This window comes from Candidozyma duobushaemuli (assembly GCF_002926085.2).
Source record: "Candidozyma duobushaemuli strain B09383 chromosome Unknown C_B09383, whole genome shotgun sequence".
Taxonomy (NCBI): Eukaryota; Fungi; Ascomycota; class Pichiomycetes; order Serinales; family Metschnikowiaceae; genus Candidozyma; species Candidozyma duobushaemuli.
In genome coordinates this window covers 532,838-555,189 of record NW_020289897.1, presented here as the reverse complement: position 1 = coordinate 555,189, position 22,352 = coordinate 532,838, and the positions used below count along the sequence as shown (strand labels likewise).

General features: G+C 45.8%; 13 protein-coding genes across 13 annotated transcripts; 6 read left to right on the top strand and 7 right to left on the bottom strand. All coding sequences in view use genetic code 12, as the record gives it.

Moving 5' to 3' along the window:
• Positions 1 to 369: 369 nt before the first annotated feature.
• On the bottom strand, positions 370 to 1,383 carry CXQ87_003129 (cell proliferation protein; the record flags this gene model as incomplete). The annotated part of the gene is made up of 1 exon (XM_025481613.1): positions 370 to 1,383. The coding sequence occupies one exon, from the start codon at positions 1,381 to 1,383 to the stop codon at positions 370 to 372; it is 1,014 nt and encodes a 337-aa protein (XP_025336231.1).
• A 646-nt stretch (positions 1,384 to 2,029) lies between these two features.
• On the top strand, positions 2,030 to 3,625 carry CXQ87_003128 (chaperonin-containing T-complex subunit; the record flags this gene model as incomplete). Its single annotated transcript, XM_025481612.1, has 1 exon — positions 2,030 to 3,625. The coding sequence occupies one exon, from the start codon at positions 2,030 to 2,032 to the stop codon at positions 3,623 to 3,625; it is 1,596 nt and encodes a 531-aa protein (XP_025336230.1).
• Positions 3,626 to 3,697: 72 nt separating this feature from the next.
• On the bottom strand, positions 3,698 to 5,332 carry SAS10 (rRNA-processing protein; the record flags this gene model as incomplete). The annotated part of the gene is made up of 1 exon (XM_025481611.1): positions 3,698 to 5,332. One exon carries the CDS (start codon positions 5,330 to 5,332, stop codon positions 3,698 to 3,700), a length of 1,635 nt encoding a protein of 544 aa, XP_025336229.1.
• Positions 5,333 to 5,633: 301 nt separating this feature from the next.
• On the top strand, positions 5,634 to 6,779 carry RPC53 (DNA-directed RNA polymerase III subunit; the record flags this gene model as incomplete). Its single annotated transcript, XM_025481610.1, has 1 exon — positions 5,634 to 6,779. The coding sequence occupies one exon, from the start codon at positions 5,634 to 5,636 to the stop codon at positions 6,777 to 6,779; it is 1,146 nt and encodes a 381-aa protein (XP_025336228.1).
• Positions 6,780 to 6,839: 60 nt separating this feature from the next.
• On the bottom strand, positions 6,840 to 9,173 carry HCA4 (RNA-dependent ATPase; the record flags this gene model as incomplete). The annotated part of the gene is made up of 1 exon (XM_025481609.1): positions 6,840 to 9,173. One exon carries the CDS (start codon positions 9,171 to 9,173, stop codon positions 6,840 to 6,842), a length of 2,334 nt encoding a protein of 777 aa, XP_025336227.1.
• A 51-nt stretch (positions 9,174 to 9,224) lies between these two features.
• Positions 9,225 to 9,969, bottom strand: MED20 (Med20p; the record flags this gene model as incomplete). Its single annotated transcript, XM_025481608.1, has 2 exons — positions 9,225 to 9,915; positions 9,959 to 9,969. 2 exons carry the CDS (start codon positions 9,967 to 9,969, stop codon positions 9,225 to 9,227), a joined length of 702 nt encoding a protein of 233 aa, XP_025336226.1.
• A 437-nt stretch (positions 9,970 to 10,406) lies between these two features.
• Positions 10,407 to 12,794, top strand: CXQ87_003123 (Elongator subunit; the record flags this gene model as incomplete). The annotated part of the gene is made up of 1 exon (XM_025481607.1): positions 10,407 to 12,794. The coding sequence occupies one exon, from the start codon at positions 10,407 to 10,409 to the stop codon at positions 12,792 to 12,794; it is 2,388 nt and encodes a 795-aa protein (XP_025336225.1).
• A 170-nt stretch (positions 12,795 to 12,964) lies between these two features.
• Positions 12,965 to 13,624, top strand: CLC1 (Clc1p; the record flags this gene model as incomplete). Its single annotated transcript, XM_025481606.1, has 1 exon — positions 12,965 to 13,624. One exon carries the CDS (start codon positions 12,965 to 12,967, stop codon positions 13,622 to 13,624), a length of 660 nt encoding a protein of 219 aa, XP_025336224.1.
• A 93-nt stretch (positions 13,625 to 13,717) lies between these two features.
• CXQ87_003121 (uncharacterized protein) lies at positions 13,718 to 15,009 on the bottom strand (the record flags this gene model as incomplete). Its single annotated transcript, XM_025481605.1, has 2 exons — positions 13,718 to 14,030; positions 14,051 to 15,009. 2 exons carry the CDS (start codon positions 15,007 to 15,009, stop codon positions 13,718 to 13,720), a joined length of 1,272 nt encoding a protein of 423 aa, XP_025336223.1.
• Positions 15,010 to 15,607: 598 nt separating this feature from the next.
• On the top strand, positions 15,608 to 16,594 carry CXQ87_003120 (uncharacterized protein; the record flags this gene model as incomplete). The annotated part of the gene is made up of 1 exon (XM_025481604.1): positions 15,608 to 16,594. The coding sequence occupies one exon, from the start codon at positions 15,608 to 15,610 to the stop codon at positions 16,592 to 16,594; it is 987 nt and encodes a 328-aa protein (XP_025336222.1).
• Positions 16,595 to 16,713: 119 nt separating this feature from the next.
• CXQ87_003119 (F-actin-capping protein subunit beta) lies at positions 16,714 to 17,592 on the bottom strand (the record flags this gene model as incomplete). Its single annotated transcript, XM_025481603.1, has 1 exon — positions 16,714 to 17,592. One exon carries the CDS (start codon positions 17,590 to 17,592, stop codon positions 16,714 to 16,716), a length of 879 nt encoding a protein of 292 aa, XP_025336221.1.
• Positions 17,593 to 17,793: 201 nt separating this feature from the next.
• Positions 17,794 to 19,491, bottom strand: PHO89 (Pho89p; the record flags this gene model as incomplete). Its single annotated transcript, XM_025481602.1, has 1 exon — positions 17,794 to 19,491. The coding sequence occupies one exon, from the start codon at positions 19,489 to 19,491 to the stop codon at positions 17,794 to 17,796; it is 1,698 nt and encodes a 565-aa protein (XP_025336220.1).
• Positions 19,492 to 21,570: 2,079 nt separating this feature from the next.
• On the top strand, positions 21,571 to 22,293 carry CXQ87_003117 (uncharacterized protein; the record flags this gene model as incomplete). Its single annotated transcript, XM_025481601.1, has 1 exon — positions 21,571 to 22,293. The coding sequence occupies one exon, from the start codon at positions 21,571 to 21,573 to the stop codon at positions 22,291 to 22,293; it is 723 nt and encodes a 240-aa protein (XP_025336219.1).
• Between the last annotated feature and the right edge of the window lie 59 nt (positions 22,294 to 22,352).

Genomic DNA, 22,352 nt, shown 5'->3' with positions numbered 1-22,352 from the left:
TTAAGTATGTATGTATCAGCGCGCCTGGCCTCCGAGCCCTGCCCACACCACTTTCCAGCAATAGTATGAAAATTTGAGTTCTGAAGATTGGAAAGATTTACTAATAATTCTTCTTTGTGGTGCAGGGTTACCTTTCATTGTGTAACTTCACCAGTGGGCATTGCATATTCATTACTCTGCCAACTTTCGCAACCTCTCGTCTGGTTTGAAGCCGAGCAATTGTACAACGCTTAAATAACAGGTTAGCCTGTAAACGGTGCTAATCCACGCTTAATGTTGTCCTTTGCAATTGTGGTTCGCTTCAAAATGAAACGTGCGCAAGAAGTGACCAGGCAATTGCGTTTCTATTAGATTCCCTTCACATGTTGCTCATGAATGTGATTCTTCACCTTGTCTTGCTAACGCTGACCACTCCCTAGCGAGTTCCAACATAGCTTGACTGTCGTTTGCGGCTCCCACCACCTCTATAGGTACTTGACTCTCGCTATTGTCTTTCCTCGATAAATGTCCCATATTAGTTTCCGTGATAACTCTTATCTCAAACTCTCCATTATTTTCCTTCTCAAGAAGCTCATGCCAGGTGAATAGAAGCAGATCCCATTTTCTCAGAAATGGGTTCACGTCAATGACAAAGACTTTGCTGTACGGCCTGGGCAAGTAGACATCGAGGATATAATCACGAAGCGGGAACTGCAGCTTGGAAAGGACATCGCTATGGAACTTTTTGATCGATTCCTTCAATTGTGGTATTAGTTCCTCGAGGTAAATATAATGTCCTGGGTCCCTTTGCGAGACTCCCAAAATCTTTTTGTCTTTAATGAAAATTCTGAACTCAAGAGCCGGGTTAAAATCGTTAATCCACTTCTTAACTACCAATTCTGGTTCAATATGCGGACCGTCCTCCTTATCTTCACATTCATCATACACATGGCCGTCAAGATCGTGTGCAATGTGATCGGATGCATTGAGAAGAAGATACACGTCGTTGACAGATGTGCATTGCAATGAATTGTTTATCAAGATCCACTTGGCATCCTTACCAGCTGTCCAGTTTGTCTTCACGAGTACCTTCCCGTATGAGTCCACGATCCCTTTGAGCTCTTGGTGGAAATCTTGAAAGTGTTCCAAGGGGTTCACGCTTTCGGTCTCCTCATCTTCCCAATCACTATATTCATTTTCTTCGTTTCGTTCAACAGTAGCGGTCGTGGGTAGCCTTATACTGTCTCCGCTGAGGTAATCAAGAAATGCCTGGGGTAGCGGCCTGAGAACTGTCGCTTCAGGAGCATGCAGTTTGAAATAAGGATACCAATTCAGGTATGAGCATTGATTTGTTTGAGCGCAGGTTAGACGTATTCTGTTGAATACGTGTGTTTCCTTCGTCATTGGTGTTGATAGTGGTTATTGATCTAGTAGGCAGCGATGTGGTGATGCACCTCCGTGCACCTCATAATGACTATAGCGGTTCATAATGATGAACCAATACGTAGAATAACAGATCTTGAAAGGCATTTATGAGAATTGTGAGGAGTAATTTCGGCTTGCAAGAGCACCTTATTTCGAGCAGCTCGGACTTACCATTGGGACATTGACAGACAACTACATCAGCAGCGAGAGATTTGAACAGTTGATTTTCCCATTTTAACAGCATAGTCGCTTTCTATTTCATAAGACCACCAAAGCTTGCCCGTTCGTAAAACGTTTGAAGTTTGTAAGTTCGTAAGTGGTACGTGTTTTTGTTGAACACAGAAAATCTGGGTATTTGCAACCATTTCGCACCAAGCACGAAGAATTATAAACGCGCCATCTTCGACAACAATTTGACTCAGCATTGCAAATTTTCGGCTCTTGAATTAAATTGACGTTCAACATCCATAATTTCAACTCCTAAAAAGTAGATATAATCATCGCCATAGTTAGGGTGCTATTCCCGTCTTCTTTGGTCTTGGCCTGCACACGTTGCTGGATCGAGAAAAAATCTCAGCCCTATACTTTCCAACTACACACCTCCAACAGTCCATATTCCCTAATCATGGCTGCTGCCCAAACCAAAAACCCGTCCAATGCGACATTTAAGGACAAGGAGAAGCCACAAGAGGTGAGAAAGTCCAACATTCTCGCTGCCAGGGCTGTGTCGGATGCCATCAGAACGTCCTTGGGTCCAAAAGGTATGGACAAGATGATCAAGACGAAGGATGGCAAGATCATCATCTCCAATGATGGTGCCACCATTTTGAAGCACATGGCTATTCTTCATCCAGCTGCTCGTATGTTGGTGGATTTGTCCGCTGCCCAGGATATCGAGGCAGGAGATGGTACCACTTCCGTGGCCATTTTGGCTGGTTCCCTCTTAGGTGCCGCTGAAAAATTGTTGAATAAGGGCATCCATCCAACCCTAGTTGGAGAGAGCTTCCAGAGAGCTGCTGCTCGCGTTTGTGAAGTTTACTTGGAGATGTCTCACAAGATCGATTTGAAGGACCGCGAGATCTTGATCAAGGCCGCTTCCACATCCTTGTCCTCGAAGATTGTTTCTCAACACTCATCTTTGTTGTCTCCACTCTCGGTTGATTCCGTCCTTAAGGTCATGAACGAGGGCCAGGACAACGTTGACTTGAACGATATCCGTCTTATTAAGAAAGTGGGTGGTACTATCGACGACACAGAGTTGGTCGATGGTGTAGTGCTCACGCAAAACGTTTTGAAGTCGGCTGGTGGTCCTTCTAGAATCGAGAAGGCTCGTATCGGTTTGATTCAATTCCAGTTGTCTCCACCCAAGCCTGACATGGAGAACAACGTCGTCGTCAACGACTACAGACAGATGGACAAGATCCTTAAAGAAGAAAGAGCATACTTGTTGAACATTTGCAAGAAGATCAAGAAGGCTAAGTGTAACGTTTTGTTGATTCAGAAATCTATCTTGAGAGACGCTGTTAACGACTTGGCCTTGCATTTCCTTGCCAAGCTCAATATCATGGTTGTCAAGGACATTGAGAGAGACGAGGTTGAGTTCTTGTCCAAGGCTACTGGATGTAAACCTATTGCTGACGTTGACAACTTCACCGAAGACAGATTGGGCTCTGCCGAGCTCGTTGAAGAGTTCGAATCTTCTGGCTCTAAGATCGTCAGAATCACAGGCGTGAACCAAAAGAACACTCGCCCAACCGTTTCTGTGGTTGTGCGTGGTGCCAACAACTTGGTTTTGGATGAGACTGAGAGATCGATCCACGATGCTCTCTGCGTTGTGAGATGTTTGGTGAAGGAGAAGGCTTTGATCGCCGGTGGTGGTGCTCCTGAAATTGAGGCATCGAGAGTTTTGTTCAAGGAGTCAAGCAAATTGAGTGGTGTGGAGCACTTTGTATACCAGGTCTTTGCCCAGGCTTTGGAGGTTATTCCAACTACGTTGGCTGAAAATGCCGGCTTGAACCCAATTAATGTGGTTACTGACTTGAGGAACAGACACGAGATGGGCGAGAAGAATGCTGGTATTTCTGTCAGAAGGTACGGTGCCTCTAACACATTCACTGAGAATGTGTTGCAGCCCGTCCTTGTGTCCACGAGCGCCATCACCTTGGCGGCTGAGACTGTGAAATCCATTTTACGTATAGACGATATCACTTTCAGCCGTTAAGCTTACTATACCTGCGATGAATCCTTAATGTACATATACAACTTGCGATCTTTGATGCAAAAGTGTAATCTATTAAACCAACTTGACCGAACGAGACATGCCCTTCTTGATACCGGTCTTCTCTCCCTGGTATGGACCGCGGTTGTTTTGATCGTAGACTTGTCTGACGGATTTGAGCTTCTTCTTGGCAGCGTCGTACTTCTTTCTCTTCTTGACTCTGGCGTTTCTGTTGTCGTTCTTTCTGTTCGGCGTAAGACCCTTGTTCTTGAGGATCTGGAAATTAAGAGCTCTCTTGCCATTCTCATCAGCCGTTTCGGCCAAATCGGCCAAATTACCATCTCTAGCAGCCTTCTTAGCATCATTATGAGCAGAGCGTCTAGCCTGCTTCTTGCTATCTCTGGCATTCTTCATGGTCTCGTAGTAGTCAGCACCATCCATGTCATTAATGTTGGTGACGTCTCTTTCGTCACCACTGTCTAGGTCATTACCATCCAAGTCATCGCCAATGCTGTCTTTGCCACCCAAACCTCTTTTACGAGCCTCCTCCATAAGCCTCTGTTGCCTTTCGAAGAGTCTCTCTTTGTATGGCAAATCGGCGTCACCAGCAAACTGTTCATCTGGGTCTCTTTTATTGGAAGCCTTGTTGATCTTGGCGGTGTAAAACCGTAATGATTTCTTACGACGGTTCTTCTCAAGAAGGTCGCCAGCGTCGATAGCACTCTGCTCGGAGTAATCTCCCAACGAAGCTGGAACATCTCTTGGAACACGTTTCTTGGATGCAATCTCGGTCTCTGGTTCTGTGGGGGGTTCTTCTTCACTGACCAGCTCTTCTTCTTCTTCTTCTTCCTCTGAATCTGTCAATACTGGCTGCTGTGGAGCATCGTCCTCGGATTCAACCTCATCTTCGACCTCATTGGTATCCTCGTCAGCCTGGAAAGGTGCCGTTTCTTCCATACTCAACTCATTGGCCTGTCTCCAGACTTCTCTGCTCAGAAGAATCAGCTCCATTACGGGGTCATCTTTCATGCTGGTGAACTTTTCAGAGCCGCCCAATCTCTCGGCGAGTAATGCAAAGTATGATGATATCGAGGCCAAGTAGGCACGTACTGCGACGAGTTTTGCTTCCACCAGGGCATTTGGCTGGGAGGTCTTCTCGAGCTCCTCCAAAGTAGGAGTAAGACTGTTGAATTCTTTGAGTAATGGCACAAATTCCGGAAATGAACCTGTCAAAAACTTATACTTTTCCTCGTCATCTAACAGATCCAAGTCCAAGTCCTCATCTTGAACCACGACATCCTTCGATTCTTGAGCGTCATGTTTCTGTGCTTTTTTAGACCAGTCTTCCATCATGTCTTCGTCCACGAAGTCATCCATGGCAAGGTCTTGTAAATGCTTCTTTTGTTGTCTGAGAGCTTCGGCGGCCATCTCATCGTCATCACTATCATCGTCCCCTCCGTAATAGTTCTTTTTCGAGCCCCAGCCCTCTGGATCGGAATCTTCCTCTTCCTCCTCGGCCTGTCCATCAATGTCATCCATATCGTCCTCCTCACTTTCTGAAGCCTCCTCGTTTCTAAGACCAAGAACCTCTTCCTCCGAATCTTCTGCTTCGGAGTCTTTTTGCTGAAGATAATCACCAGCTTGTTCTAGCAAAATCTTATCTCTGCCAGCGTCGAACTCATCGAGCTCATTGTCGGAGATGTCTGACATGGCGATAGTGAATGGATCTTACTGAGAGTGAGATCTAGTGATGCCTCATCGCTACTTTTTTGATAGTACTGCACCGAGGCCCCAAACTACTACACCTTATAGCAACATTGACAGGATAAATTAGATAAATAAAAGCGAAAAATTAATCATTTGCCGACGTTATTTACAGAGTGTTTATCTTGAAATGAAAGGTGGCCCAGATTAACGTAGACAACTCCTTCTTGAAAAGGTGTACGGGTGTTCCAATGCACCTCGATTGACATCTAGGTGTATCAGCTCTACATCTCTTTGTGATCTAGCTATGTCCAACAGACTAGATTCGCTCAATCCAAAGAAATCGGGTTCCAAGCCCGCACTCAAGTTCAAGCCCAAGGTGGTGGCAAGAAAATCAAAAGAAGATAGAGAGAAAAATGCTCCTATAGTGAAAACAGAAGAGAAACCAAGCCCACCACCAACTAGGGGACGTGGAGGTGCCAGAGGCCGTGGTAGAGGAAGAGGTGGAGCTTATGTGGGTACTCATTTAGTCTCATCAGGCCCATTAGCTTCGTCTGCCGTGGGCAGTGGTCCAGTCGCTACATCGAAAACAGGTTTGACTAGTGATAAGATCTACGGAGCTGGAGGCAAAGAGCAGTCTGATCCTTTACAAAACTTGAAGTTGAAGAGTCGAACCCAAAGTGATTCTGTTCAGGGCGAAGATTCCGATGACGAGGGTGGTCTCACGAAGATCAACATGAGTAAAGAGTACCAATTTGACGAAAGCGAGACAGTACTTTTCCCTGTGAGACCCTACAAAGATGAGGAGAAAGCTGCAGCTAAGGCAGCAATTCCCCTTTCATCCACTGTTTCAGCTTCCTCTTCTAGGGCACCTTCACGCACACCCAAACCTGAGTTGGTCAAGAGTGAATCGTCCGAAGACATCAAGATAGAAGCTACACCAGGCCCAGTTGCAGAACGTGTTGGTGACACAGTTGAAAATGATGAGCATGATAGGCTCATTGATGATCAACGTGCTATTGTTGACTTGGTCACAGGTAAATTTGCAGGACTTAAAGCTGAAGATTCAGGAGCAAGAGCGCCAGACAATTATTTCATGGTCCATCTACCCCAAATCAGCAAGGACAAGGAAAATGACGAGAAGATGGAAACTGATACGACAACCTCAAGCCTAGCTCTCCCTACGTTGGCGGACTTTCAGGGCCAAATTGGACAGCTCAACTTCCACAGATCGGGTAAGATCACTATGTCCATTGGAGCAAATACTACGCTAAATGTTGCTCAGGGTGTTCCTTCGAGCTTCCTTCAGGAGCTCTATGTCATCGAAGCTGCAGACAAACCGAAGGATGATGATGAAGAGGTTTTGGACGAAAGGGGCCAGAAAATCGCCGGCAATGTCCACAGATTGGGTGAAGTAACCGCGAAGCTAGTGGCAACTCCTGAAATTAGATAGCATACTTAATAAACACTGCATGAATGATAATCTTTTAAATCTATAGCGTGATATGTTTCGTTAATTATTGATCAACCTAGAGGTCAAAGCCTCCAAATCTTCCAAGGACTGTGGCTCATCGATCTCAACAACACCATCATCCCTATCATTGTTAGAGTTCTTGCTATTCTCGAACCACTTAGGCTTCTTCAGCTTGGGTTCCTCAACTTCCTCATCCAGTGACTCAAGATCTCTCTCGAGATCTGGCCCTCCGAGAGTAACCTGAACACCCTCATCGTCACTACTGTCATCTTCCTCCAACATTCTTCTCTCAGCTTCCTTCCGCTTTCTCTTCTTTTCTTGCCTCTTTGACTTTGCCAAAGCTTTGTCGGCAACATCGGCCTCGTTCATCATGTCAGTCTCTTTAGAAACGAACTCCTTCTTTTGGTCCTTGGCGTCACCCTTCTTTCTGAAATCTTCCTCATCCTCAAGTTCATAGATAGGGTGCGCTTCGCCTTCGTCATCGAAGACTAATTTCGTAGGAGTACCCTTGTCCTTGATGGACAACTTCTTAGAGAGAGCTTTCTTGGCGGCCCTCTTAGAAGCTGGTAGGCTTAGATCCGGAATTTCAGTATCTTTGATATCGTGATCGGTTCTCTTCACCTTCATGAAATCATCATCACTTTCCTCCTCAGCTTGGTCCTTTTCCTTTCTGATTTCAGTACCGGTCATATTGAGGTATTCCTTAGAGAGAACAGTCTGATTTTGTCTCTCAAACATTCTATCGTATTTTGTCCTGACCTTCTTTTTATCGTCCGACTTGACCTCGCCGTCCCTGTCAGCTTGCTCAAGCTCCATGAGTTGTCTCGACATATTCTTCTTCTCCTTATTACCTTCTCCTCCCTTAATTTTGATTTTGGGAGCACCAGGAAGACCCAATGACTCAGCAAACTTATCAGCAGGAAGGGATTCGACGTCGAAAACCTCTTTATCCTTCTGAACGTAAATGGAACGGTAGTATGAAATGAATGCACGTTGACCCAAATTCTTCATTTGGGGATCCTTGAAACAGAGAGATTGAAGCTGAGGCCGGATAGTCTTCTTGCTGTTCTTCTTTATGTTCATGTTTTTGATCTCAAGATCATTACTCTGAAGCCTTTTGAGCATAGCTTCCTCCTCGGATGGCATGAGCATAAGAAGAGACTTACCGGAACGCCCAAATCTTGCACAACGCCCGACACGGTGAACGTAGGTGGCAGCATCTTCGGGACAGTCAACCTGAATCACCCAATCAATGGCAGGAAAGTCCAATCCTCTCGCGACAATATCGGTAGCGAACAAGCACGCGTATTGAGCCTGAGAGAATTTCGTTGTGGTTTCCAATCTTGACGTTTGTTTGTGACGACCGTAAAGTCTCATCAAGGATATACCAGGTTGTAACGTCCTGAATGTTTCGTACGTATACTGAACTTGCTTCGAGGACGAAAAGAAAACAAGAATCTTGCTCTTGAGATGCGTTTTAATGAATGACCAGAGAACATCGAGCTTGTCCTCAAGGTTGATGCGAATGTAGTACTGATCTAAGGTATCAGGAGTTGCCGATACGCTAGCATCGGAAGAAACACCAATCTTTGTTGGGTTTGTAAGAGACAACCTTGCAAGATCTTTCACGCTGTCAGATTGAGTGGCGGAGAAAAGCAAGGTTTGTCTCTCTGGGGACAAATGTCCCAAAATGCTATCGATCTGTTTTCTGAAACCCATATCCAAACACCTATCAGCCTCGTCGAGAACAAGAATTTGTAGGTTGGAGGTTTCGATGCCAACAGATTGATTGAAATGCTGTGATATTCTGCCGGGGGTACCAACTAAGATGTTCATTCTACCGATTCTCTCTTTCTCAAATTGAACATCTTTTCCACCCGTCACCAAACCAGCAGAGAACGCGTTGTACTTTCCGATCTTTGTAAGAACTTCGAAGATCTGGACAGCCAACTCTCTGGTGGGTGAGACTATAAGAGCAGCCAAGCCGTCATACTCGGTGACATTATTGTGAATCAAACACTCAATCACAGGTATCAAGAATGCCAAAGTTTTACCAGATCCTGTTTTAGCAGTACCAATAATATCTTCACCCTTCAAGGCTGGAAGTATCGTTCTCTTTTGGATATCTGTCATGGAGACAAAGTTAGCTTCTCGAAGACCTTGAAGCGTAGCTTCTGTGATGGGGTAATCTTGGAACTGAGAGGTTTCCTTTGAATCCTCCGGCTGAAATTCCTCAATTCTCTTTTTGAGCAGAGTAAGCTCCTCTTCCTCAGTTTGACGCCTAGTCTTTCTATCAAGCTTTCTATTTTTCTTGTTTGCTTTGACCATGGTAGCTCTGGCTTCAACTTTCAAGATCTCAGTTGAGATGGGCATCTCCAGAAAAACCAACTGAAACACCCGTGCACCACACTAGGTCTAGAGGCTCTAGAAGTTCAAGATTTCAGCGTATTGAAGAGCCAAATCCCCATAGATGTCTAATTGGGCTGGGTCCATAACATCGAAGCAAAGGTTGCCGGATGGAATGTCGTACTTTTTAATGAGTTCATCGATAATTGCTTTCCGGTCTGTAGTATCAGATTTTGTATGGTCGTCTTCAATTTGAATCAAGAATCCCCGAAAATTTCCGTGAAGTGAAACATTGGCGGTTCTAATAGTGACATTTCCGTTCTCTAGTTCATAAATTTGCCCGCCATCACCTCTGATCGTTTGTCTTTGAGTCCACATACTTTGCATTCTGTGGCCCACCAAGAAATCAAACGAATCATTGAGACCAGACGTAGCGCCTTTGTGAAGGTGATCATTAGGAATAGCCAATTCAGCGTTTCCAGAAGATCCAAGTTCTTCCTGAACTATGTGACTCATGACTGTGGCATTCTTCTTGTTTATTAGAGTGACGCAGGAATCGTTCAAATATGAAGGGGACCAGGTGTACAAGAATTGTGATTCAGGAGCCGAATCGTGGGTTTCAGCAAGCTCTGGGGGTATGGAATAGATGTTATTCCTGAAGATCTTGAAGGTGAAGCTCCATTTACCTTTGAGTGTGGGAAGTCTGTTCGAGAGGATGTCGTGGAATTGAGTGATTGTGCCCGGCGTTGCCTTATGCACTAATAATACACTGATGTTAGCTGGAGGCGATATTGAATGGCTCGTTTACATACGCTGATACCATGGAGAAGTGTAGTAAATACTGTCAAGTTGACAATACTGCATGAGTTCGATAGTGAGTTTTGGCTGCGAGAAAGCAGGTAGGGTGGAATCAATTTGTGAAATACCTTGAACAAACTCAGAGATTTCAAATTTCTTGGCTTTAAAATAAATAAGTTCTCTGAAACTTCATTTCGTCTTAACTTTTCGTCGATAAAGCCTTCCATAAGCACCCGTAGTCGCCTATTGATCAATACAGCTTGAAGATTTCGTAAGTGGAGGAGTCAAGTCCAATTTGAACGAAGTCATTAGACAGAGGAGGAGCAAAAGAGAAAGAAATTACAGACTCTTTCTGTCAAACTGTCAACTCTTCGTTACATCTTCGACTCCACATATGGTCCACCAGTGCACCAGATTTGCACCCATCGCGAATTTCGATCTTAGATGCTCATCTCCAATTCAATGACCAATTCCACAGTATCAGAAGAGGGTATCTTCATTGGAGCTAATAGACAAGCCAATGTAGCAGACTACACAAACAACCTAGTTGCTTTTGGCGCTGGTTCCACTGTGGCTTTGTGGAACCCATTCAGCTCGAACAAGAAGGGTGTCTTCCATACTTTGAGAAAACATACTGCCGAGGTCACTTGTGTGAAATTTGTACCTGATTCCGATCTTCTCTTGTCAGCTGGTGAAGACGGTCAGATCAATATTTGGAAACAAAATGGTAATGCTTACGACGTCGTCAGTTCTTTAAATGAAGAGGGTGCATCTATTACTTGCACGAGTGTCCATGGTGAGTTCTTTGTTACAGGAAACTCTCTAGGGAAAGTGAACATATACAAGCTTAATGGCGGCAATGTTTCGTTGCACGAGGAGCTTACGGTGAAGTTCAACTTCTACCCCTTGACATTATGTGTGCACAAAATCGGTTCTGGTTACCTTCTCCTAGTAGGTGGAACAAATAGCTCACTCTTCGCTTACACATTCAGCAGCACTGATAAGGCTGAATTGGTGGCTACTATGACTGGTCATGAGGACTGGATCAAAGCTCTCGCTATTGTGAAGGATGGAGAAGATTACCTTTTAGCATCAGGCTCTCAGGACAGATACATTCGTCTTTGGAGACTTAAATTCAACGAGAACATTGATAATTCTGACGAGGATGTGAGAAAACTCACACTTCTTTCCAACAGACAGTACAAATTTTTCATTGGTGAGGACAAGTGTGCTTTTAGCTTCGATGCGTTGATCATGGGCCACGATGATTGGGTAAGTGGTTTGCAATGGCATCCACATTCTGAAAGGCTTCAACTTCTTTCCCTGACTGCCGACACAGCTTTAATGATATGGGAAATGGATTCTGAATCAGGTATTTGGGTTTGTCTGAGTCGACTTGGTGAAATGTCCATCAAGGGTGCTTCTACAGCGACAGGATCGTCTGGTGGATTTTGGTCTTGTCTTTGGGTTACCAACGAGCTGAATACCGAACAGCTCATCCTTGCAAACGGTAAAACGGGCGCAATTAGAGCATATAAACTGACAGACGAGGAGAACAAGATTTGGAACTCGGTCCTAGGTCTCTCTGGGCCAATTAAGGAGGTCAACGATACCGTTTGGTCGAAGGATGGAACCTACTGTTTTACCACATCGCTAGATCAAACTACCAGATTATTGGCCCCGTGGGTAAAGGGGAGACCCGCTGATAGTCAACATGACAAGACTTGGCATGAGTTTGCCAGACCTCAGATTCATGGTTACGATATGATCTGCCTCGACAACATCAATGCTTTCAAGTTTGTGTCTGGTGGAGACGAAAAAGTCTTGAGAGTTTTTGAAATGACCCAGTCTATCAACGATGTATTGCATAAGTTCTGTGACATCAAGTTGCAGGCAAATGAATCAGACGCCTTACCTGAAGCAGCAGCGTTGCCAGTATTAGGTTTATCCAACAAAGCAGCGAATGAGCAGCTTGAGGCTGGAGAGGCTCAACAAAGGGAGGAAGATTTCGAGGAAAACCAAGATGGACAAGCCGCCAAAGTTGATCCACTTGCGAACCTAGAGGGTCCACCTCTTGAAGACCATCTACAAAGACACACATTGTTCCCCGAAATCGAGAAACTCTATGGTCATGGATACGAAACAACGTGCTGTGCCACCTCACCCTCGGGAAATCTCATAGCGTCAGCATGTCGTTCGAACAATATCAAGCATTCTGTCATCAGAGTGTTCAATGTTGGAAAAGACTTCCAGCTACAGGAGGAGCCTTTGAAGGGCCACAACTTGACAATTACGAGTTTGGAGTTTTCTCCAGACGGACAATACTTGGTGGCCGTCTCTCGTGACAGACAGCTCTCTTTATGGAGGGTTGTCGATGAGGAGAATGCCAGAATAGAATTGGTTCAGCTCAACGAGAAGGCACATTCACGTATTGTGTGGGACTGCTCGTGGGCGCCAACAACCGCTTCCGGATCATTCTTTGTCACTGGTTCCAGAGACAGAAGCATCAAATTATGGAAAGTAACCGAATCCGGGGCTTCCATGTTAGCATCACTCAAGACTGGCGAGCCAGTCACCTCCATTGCATGTTTCCAACAAAGTCTTATCCACGATCGTCTCATCATAGCTGTTGGTCAGGAAAGCGGAAAAATCAGCATCTACTCAACACTGCTTGAAGAGAATCCTACACTTGTGCAAAGCATTGTCTTCGACGACGCTATCTTACCTGCTTCTAAGGTGTGCAAGCTCAGTTTCAGTAACAAAATATCTGACAACAAGCTTCTATTGGCCGTTGGAAGCAGCGATACGTCTGCTCGTATTTACGGCATTTCGACGGATGCTTTAAACTAAATTATTTATTTAAAGAATTGAAGAAACACCGTCCGGTGGTTTGCACCCGGTTGTGCACCTGGTTGCTGGGTCGCTCGGTTCTTGCACGCTGGCCATAGTGAGGAACAACATATTGAACAGATAAGTACACCAGAGATCCAATTGTAACATAGTCTAGTACACACCACACAATGGCTGAAAAGTATCCCGAAATAGACGTTGAAGCCAACGACCAGGAGCTCGGTGGCGACTTTTTGTCAAGAGAGAGCGAGCTCTTGGGTGACGAGTTCAAGACAGATCAGGATAAGGAAGTTCTTGAAGAAAGCGAGGGCGACGACGAAATCAATGATTTCAAGGAGCAATTCCCAGAGGTTGAGGGCTCTGCCAACGTCATTGCTCAACAGGAAGCTGAACAAGATGGTGAGGAGGAGGACGAATTCGAAGGTTTCGACTCGGCCCCTAGTGCAACCAAGGACTTGAGCGAATCCGAGCCTTTGAAGGAGTGGAAGGAGCGCAGAGATCTTGAGATTGAGGAGAGAGAAAAGGCCAACTCCAAGAAGAAGGAGGATATTATCAGCAAAGCTCAGCAGGGCATCGACGACTTCTACGACAACTACAACAACAAGAGAGAGCTGCACGCTAAAGACATTTTGAAGGAACAGGAAGAGTTCTTGGAGAAGAGAGACAAGTTCTTGTCTAGAGGCACCATGTGGGACCGTGTGAACGAGTTGATTTCCGAGGTGGGTGAGTTGCCTGAAGACGGTCGCGACAAGACCAGATTCAAGGGCTTGTTGAACAAGTTGAAGGGCAAGGAGAACGTGCCTGGTGCCGGTGGCTACACTGCTGAATAATTGGTCTGGACGAATTAGACCTGAAAAGTATCTGTCTAGATTTAATATAACATAAAGAAGATATTCATATGTTGGATCATTGTGATCCATCTATTAATTCATAATCCGATTAACAGCTCTGATGAGCGATTCTTTCTCAAGCCTCTGGCACTCCTTTTGGAGTGGATGCTTGAGAATATAGTCGTTGAGATTCATTAGGTTCCACACACCGTAGCAGAGAATGAATGCCTCGATTCTGTCCCAGTTAGGGATGTTTATGATAGAGAACCATCTGTGATTCTCTTTCACAATACGCCACTTTGACAAAATGATCAACCGTAGCAAGTACGAGTTGAGACTGTCGTAAAAGCCGGTACTGATTTGACGGATGTTTTGGGGTCTCCAGGTCGTCTCTGGTAACCGTAGTCTTGTATGAGCCTTAAAGACCCAAGACTCATGGTTGCAAAAGCAGAGACAAAACCAATGCTCTTGATATAATTCTTGACAAATGTCTTCATGTTGCCGAAGTAAATATCTCTGAGGAAGCCGACTCTAGTAAGCATTGGTGCCGTTAATGAAAGGAGGAACATCGCGACCAAGTTGGGCCCGTAGATGAAGTTAGCCATAGCATTCGCCTTATGCCCAACGAAGATTAAATAGTGACGAAGTAGGATCTTGATACGTGAAAAGTCAAACGCACCATTGGTTGCTTCGTAGTAGGTATCAATTACTCTGTTCTTGAAGGAAAGCAATGCATAGATTCCGAAAAGAACGACATTGTGCTTGACATAAGCCTGTAACAAACCGACCCAATGGACCAGCTGCGAGTTGACGCCAAGGCGGTAGTTCACCCAAATTGGATTGAGGATATAATTTTTGATTGACGCAGACAAGTACTTGTGGTTAAGCTTGTATCGCGTTGGAGTCAAGTAGTTTGATAAAAGCTGCCCAAAGATAACGGGATAGATAACATAATGCTTTCTAGTGTACACGTAGCGCACCCAAGACTTCTTCTTCATCTTATCAATACCAGTAGCCTTGGATAATGTAGGGTACACCGTGATCCTAGAACTGGGAGGGTTCAATTCACCAAAGTAAGCCGTGTAGAAATAGATCAGCCAGTAATCCTTAGGAATCTGTGGATTGTTTGCAACAGCCAGAAACAAGATTCCCACGGAGACCAAGTTGGCCAATTTGCGTGCCCTTCTGTCAACGGTTTCAGGGTCCTTGAGTCTTGTATGATCTCTGAGCCAATCATTGATGACGCTTCTGATGGTAGGGTTGAGCGAAAGGAAAGCTGTAAGCCTTATTGGGTTTTTTGCTCTTAGCAAAAGCAAGACAAGAATCCACTTCACCAGCTTACCCACCGAGGGATTTGGTGGGGCGTAAAGATATGAATCATCCATGAGGAAGATAAGAGTATTTGGATCGCGAAGGCTTGTATGGCGTGATTTTGATTTAAAATCGTGAGGCCTTCTTACTTCAGTTTTGTTGAGTTCACGCTTTGTTTTGAAAAGTCTTATCGGCGGTGATGCTGAGATTTTGTTTTCAAGATCACTCAAAACCGGCTTCTGTGGCGCCTAAACGCGAGAGATAAGGCTCTACGACTTGCTTACTTAGGCATATTCAGTTGAATCTAACTATTTTCATTTGATTCGAGAGAGTAAGATAATCTAATGCTCATATTGGCTTCCCCGTATTGTAGAATAGCCATCTTCCTGAGTCTACAATATGAGGATACACCCTGTGGCTTCTGTAAACAATAGGAGCGTGGTAGCGCGTTTTGCACCCACCAACAAATAAATGGAATTGACGACTCACAGCATAAAATTACAGGTGCTTAAAAGTTTGACTTGACTTTTTTTTAACACATTGATCTCAAAAGTTAATTTTCTGAGACCCTCCTAGCCGACTTTCTTGATCTCCTACTGAAGTTGGCGGTGCGCATCTGTCTACTTGTTAACGAAATCACCAACCTTGTCCTCAATGGAACCCCACATTAAGATGGAAACGCCACCTTCAAGGCCACTACTGATCACCCAAAGGAGCGTTACACGCTCTGGATCCATCAGATCAAAAGGCATCAACTTCAATACCGTGTCTCCAACGCCTGGTAGTCAAAAGACAAGAACTCAACCTCCCAGATCGATACCCAGGGAACATTCGACCTTGAAGTCAAGCTCAAGAGAAAACGGATCTCCAAATCCAGATCCTGCTTCTCTTATAGATCGCCCATTACCACTGTACCAGGAACTACGTAACTTGAACATCGATGATCAGCTACGGCTCTTGGCTCTGAAAGAGATGGCCGTTGTGGCCATAAACGATAGCATTAATACCTTGAAGCTGAAGCTTGATACCACACAAAAAGACCTTCAACAATTACGTCACGTCATTCAAAAATCATTGTACAAGGAGGTTCACAAGCACACGCAGAAGCGTCCATCAGCAACTCAGAATCACCCTACTCGGAGAGCCCAGAGGCAAACCTCGCCCGCTCCTGATCTTCATGATCATAATTCGACAATCTGGTCGAATCTTTCCAAACCCATCAGTTTCCTCCAGCAGTTGGATACAATGATTCAGAGTGAAATGGAAAAATCACTAGGGACCAACGAACCTGCTAAAGAAATTAGCGGACAACATGAACAGCATAAGCAGCATACACACAATGTAACCAATTCTTCAGAGGAGAAGTTACCTGTTAATCTTGATAAGTATTTCCCAGCATCACAAGATCATAAATACAGAGACACCGACGATATGTTTCACGCGGTCTCTTCTTCGCTATGGTCCTTTGTTAGCGAGGTTAAGACCAACATGATGTCTTCATTGGCAGATGAGCCCGAGCAGGAAGAGAAGAATGAACCTGACGGTAATGATGACACCATAAACCTCATAGATATGTCCGAACCGAGTTTCTCAAAGGACGAAGAGGAGGACAAGTTGGACTTGTCCATGTACTCATCAATGCGGCAGTCCAAGAAATAGCATTACGATTCATGAAATAGCTTCATATTACGAAGCATCATTAGCCCAATATCTATCAGTAGTATTTATTCCTCTCGGGAGGACTCACCTATTCTCCATCATGCAGCATAGATCTAATACTATGATCTACCCTGCAATCCCTTCACCACCTCAGATTGCTTCTGGTTCTCCAACTCCTTCTCAGAAATGTTTCCAAGAGAGCGCAAGTCCTTCAACAAGATATTCTTCAATTTGTCAAAGTAAACTTCTTGAAGCAAGTTACGGATATTGTACTCCGATTTTTCGATCAGCTGGCCCAAGTTGACCAAGTGGGCCCATTCAAGAGAACCACCTTCCGTACTAAGGCTCTGGGAGGATTCCAATTGTCTAGTCATGGTGCCTGCTAACGAAAGGCCCTTGTCAGATTTCGTGGTCAGCAAGTCCAAAATCACAGACGAGGTGATCTTATACGTGGCCAGATTAGCTCCTTCTGGAATGATCTCAAACACGTGGATCGAGTCCCACTTGGCCAAACCGTCCTCGGCCTCTTTTTTAAACAAGACGACACCAGCAAACCCTTCCTTCAAGCTGTCGGCACTTTCATCCTCAGCAGTGTCCCAAAGATACACTGAAGAGTAGCCACCATTCTCATAGTACAAGTCTCTATAGACGTCAAAGCTCTCGTTGGCCTTGATCTCCAACTCTCTCAAGACTGACGAAGGGTATGGTGACTCGTCATCCTCCGTGGGTGGATTGTACTTGTTGGAGAATGGGGATCTATACAGATCGCCATCTCTGTTGTAGTCACAGCACAAGAAGCTCTTGCCGGACTCCTTGCACTTGGCCAACTTCAATGGAGTGTCCACTGAGGACAACAAGTCCTGAGCTAATTCGGCGCCCTCTTCCGAATTGTCATGCTGGAGCAAGGTGCAAATAGAATTGAGGTTTTTCTCCACGTGTCTTGGGTCAAGACGACGTAAGAGATCTAAAGCAGCATCATATTTATCTTCCAGAGACATACTTAAAAGAGCATAGGTGTCTTGGATGTAGAATACTAGTTAAGGCGATGGTGCACGGGTGCGCGAATGGCTGCTTTATAAAAGCGAAGGTCGCTCATGATTCGGAGCTACTATTGAAATTCTCATTATGCAATCTTTTTATATTAAAACCCTTAACCTAAGTAATGTAACACGCAGAACTGAAACCTTCTATGCAATCTCTTACTGTGGCACGTACTCAACACCCAAACGAGGAGCGTTGATGATAATACCCATCAAAATACCAGACATGATACCGGCAACAGGCAAGGTGATAAACCAGCCCAAGTAGCACCAAGTCACCATTCTCCAGTTGACACCCTTGAGGTCCTTGTTGCACAAACCGACAAAGACGGTGGCACCAACGGCACACTGGGTAGTTGAAACAGGGATAGCCAACTGGGTAGCCATGACGACAGTGATCGCAGCACCAAACTCAATGGCGAAACCTCTAGATGGCGACTGCAAAATCAACTTGTTACCAAGAACACTCATGATCCTGTAACCGAAAGTCCAGAGACCAATGACCAAAGCGGCGGCAGTGAAACAAAGAATCCAGATTGGTGGAGTGTCAGTGATATCCTGGTCGTTCCACACAAGGAAGACGGTGGAAAGAGGGCCGGAAGCGTTAGCAATGTCGTTGGCACCGTGAGCAAAAGACATGGTACAGGCGGTAATGCACTGGAGCAAGGAGAAAAGGTACTCAACTCTGTTGTCGTAGAACTTGGACTTAGCATGCATGCCCTTCACGTTAGCAGCCAAAACACCCTTAGAGTTGGTCTGGATGGAGATAACGTCCTGGGTGAAACCGTGGGAGACAATGAGCCACAAAAGGTAAGGCCACTTCTTTGGACCAGCTTTGAGGAGCTTCCACCACTTCAGCCTAGTGGACTCCTCCTCCTTGATCTCAACGGAAGAAGAAGTGTCAAGAGAGTTGACAGACTCCTTGGTTGGGTTCTCCTTGTTGTCAGCTTCAGAAATGTCTTGGGCAGCACGCTCGACAATTCTACGACCTTCGTAGTAGTCGATGGTGATCTGGTGTCCCTCAGGCATTGGAGGAATCTGGTCCAAAGGCTTGAACCAGTAGACTGGGCCTCTGAAGACATCGTACCACTTGAGGGTCCAGTCGTTGTGGAGGATCTTTCTGCTGACCACTGGGAAAATGAAGATCATGTAAAGAACCATAGCGACACCACCAACACCGAAAATGGCACCGACGGTGGTACCGCCAGAGAGATCGTCCAAGTTCAAATTTGGAGAACCCTTCCAGAGAATCAACATGGTCAAAACACAGAAGGTGACGAAAACCAAAATTGGGATCAAGCACAAGGCGTTTCTGATGGATTTTCTCTCGTCCTTAATTTCCAAGACACCGAATTTGGCGATAAGGAAAACGATGGAGCCGAAGGCACCAGCGATACAAGGAGCAATAAACCAGGAGGCAACAATTTGAGCGAAACCCTCCCAGCCCCAAATAACGTGGTCGGCACCTCTAGAGGCGATACCAACACCAATGACAGCACCAATGATGGAGTGGGTAGTAGAAACAGGCATACCGATGGTGGTGGCGATGGACAACCAGATGGAAGAACCGACAAGAGCAATGGCCATTCCCAACATAAGAACAGTAGGGTCGTCCTCAAAAGCATCAACGGAAAGAATCTTCTTTCTCACAGTGTCAGAAACTCTGTTACCGACCAAGACGGCACCAAGAAACTCACAAATGGCAGCCAAAATCATGGCCTGCCAGTACTTCAAAGACCTCGAAGAGACCGAGGACGAGAAAGAGTTGGCAACATCGTTGGCACCAATGTTGAAGGCATCCAAGAAGGCAAAGATGATACCTATGGCGAGGATGTAGTCGAACTGGTGGTAAGCCATGGAAAGATTTGTTTTTTTCTTGTTGTTGAGAGACAGAGACAAGGGAGAGGAGCGGTTTTATATGATTTAATTAGGCACCACGAGGCCTAATAGCATCAAGAGTTTTTTTCTTAGCAGATGAACGGGTGCAAAATAGAATATGCTGTGCGGCCGAGCGTCTCACAATGGCGCCAACTGCACCGATTCCTTGGCACCTAATAACTCAACGGTCTTGGCAGCCCACGTTGTCGATGCTTCTGACATTCACTGGAGCACCCAGAATTGAAGCCGACCGCATAAGCAGAATTTTTGACGTGGATCCCGAATTTCTGTTTTCCACCTTTTCCCAGGCCCGTAATCTAGTGAATCTTGCAGGGCACGGCGCTATCAGTATCGTGAGACGCTACTGCAACAGTGAGCACGCGACCCACGTGGTAGGGTTCTTTGGCTGCGAAATAGAAAAAAAAAAAAGCTACCGCCAGCGGCTAATTGTGACGTCCTCGCACCAATTGCGCCTGGAGCCAGGGGTGATTCTGCTGCGCACACAGCTTTGGCGCCAGACTGAGATCCATGGCATTAGGGCGCAGACTTCGTGGGTTGGCCATTTGAAGCTTCCACGTGGGAATGGCTCTGAAGCGTAACATGAAGTTCAAGGCTGGGTCTTGTGGACTTAGGCCTCGGAGCGCGAGAGCTCCTACCGAAGCAATATGCTGTCATCGGGCGAGCGATAAGATTGAGCACCCCCCATGCCCGATAGTGCGCGGCCTGCTGCTGAAGCCCGCCACCGGGCATTTTCTACAAAGCCTTTTTGCTCTTTGGTTTTTCACGTTTTTACCTCAAACCAATGTAATTCAATTACGGCAGAAGGCTTGCGGAATGCTCTTACGGGCTTTGCCCTACGACCAATTACCGTGAACGGCTGAACCCATATGGATGAAAGAGCCTGATTGTTTTTTTCTGTGATCAGCGTATTCTCCTCAGGCCTTTGTTCAATCCCAGGTGTTTCCCCTGCTGATACGGTTAGCGCCGATACCCAGCCCCTTGGTCAAGGCAAAACACCCACGGGCTCCTTTGTTCGTGCCAAACCCATCGACTCAATTAGCGCTGCTTAAATTACCAGCTGTTTCTGCCGTTTCCATTCTGCCGCATCCCGTATTATAACTTGCCCGCTTAGCACGCTGCCCTAAAGACCAATCAGCCAATGCACGGGGTGACGCACAAACTCGTAATTACTCGATTTGTCCATTTTGTGTCAGCCGAGCGTTCGATGATTGACCGGTTCCCCGCGTCCCGACGGCTCTGTTTTATTTTGCCCGTTAGCCCATGGTCCACGTTTCCTGCGGCTTCTACTGCTGCTTCCACCTAATCTCGAGGCGTGGTGGTAATAAGTTGCGTCGCTCGTTTCGCATTTCCGGGGCTTTGCCTCGCTTAGCCCGCCGCTACTGCGAGTCTCGTAACAACCTGACATCTTTCGCCGTATCTACTCTACTATCTGAAGGCACTTCTGCGAAGGCATTGGGAAGTGTGGGTATTGCCCTCGGACCACTGGGACCATGTGGCTTGCCCAGTGCCTCGCAACCAAGCGCCAGGGGTTGCGATGTTTTAGTCAAATTTTGACATTCACATGGGGCCCAGCATTATGCCTGTAATTTAAATCACAAATCTGCCGATCTTCGCTTGGCTCTTGCTTGGTCTTTCGAAGATTGATCAGTGCATCTAGATGGCTGCGAATTGCTGTAAGCGTGGTCTCGCTTCAACAATCCAGAACAATAAGGTTTCGTGACCCTGGTCACGTGGATATGGAACCTTCCAGCCACTTCCCCAATTTTCTTGACATCCCCCTATCCTTCCAAAAATGAAGCATTCATTCTCGCGGTCCGTTTCTTCGTGTCTTTTCGATGTAAAAACCAGCCCCGGATGCTGGTCCACCGCTGTTCGGCCAATCTAAGAGCACCATTAGTAATATCGCGCGTCACGTGATGTGGGGTACTGTATGTCATTCACTCGCCGCAAGAAAATCTCGGAAGCGAGCTTCGGAGAAGTGTCTAACTACATTACTTATAAGCACCACATCGCAATTACACCCCAACGCACATCACCATGTTTCACAAAACTGCATTATCCAGACTCAGCAAGAGGTTACTCTCTTTCAAGACGTACCCAACCCCAAATCAGAATGCATTGAAGTTTGTTTCCCCTGAATGTGCAATTTCCCCCTTAGAAAATAAGACATTTGAGTTCGGCTCATCCCTCCAAGCCGTCCATTCTCCATTGGCTTTGAAACTTTTCAAGATCGCCGGCATCAAATCTGTTATGATTGGCCATGATTTCCTCACTGTTAACAAGCAAGATCACATTAACTGGGCCAACTTGCGTCCCGAGGTGACCGAATTGTTGGACGAGTTCCTCACAGCCAATGAAGAACCTACCATAACAAAGGAACTTTTGGAGTCCGAAGAAGATTCACTCGCCGCGAATGAAAACGATACTGAGATCGTTGCCATGATCAAGGAATTGATTGAGACCAGAATTAGACCCGCCATCCAAGATGACGGCGGAGATATCGAATACAAGGCATTCGACGAGGAAACTGGAACCGTTTTCTTGAAGCTTCAAGGAGCTTGCAAATCATGCTCCGCTTCGGAAGATACGCTCAAGGGTGGTATTGAGGCCATGTTGATGCACTACATTGAAGAAGTAAGAGAAGTTGTCCAGATCCTCGACCCTGAGGAGGAAATCGCAAACAAGGAGTTCGAAAGACTAGAACAAAAGCTCAAGGACAGAAAAGACACTTCTCCTCCCCCACCACCTCCATCCTTGTGAGCACCATCTATAGCATCAACCATTATTTATTAATCTGCATTCCTTACATGACCTTCCCG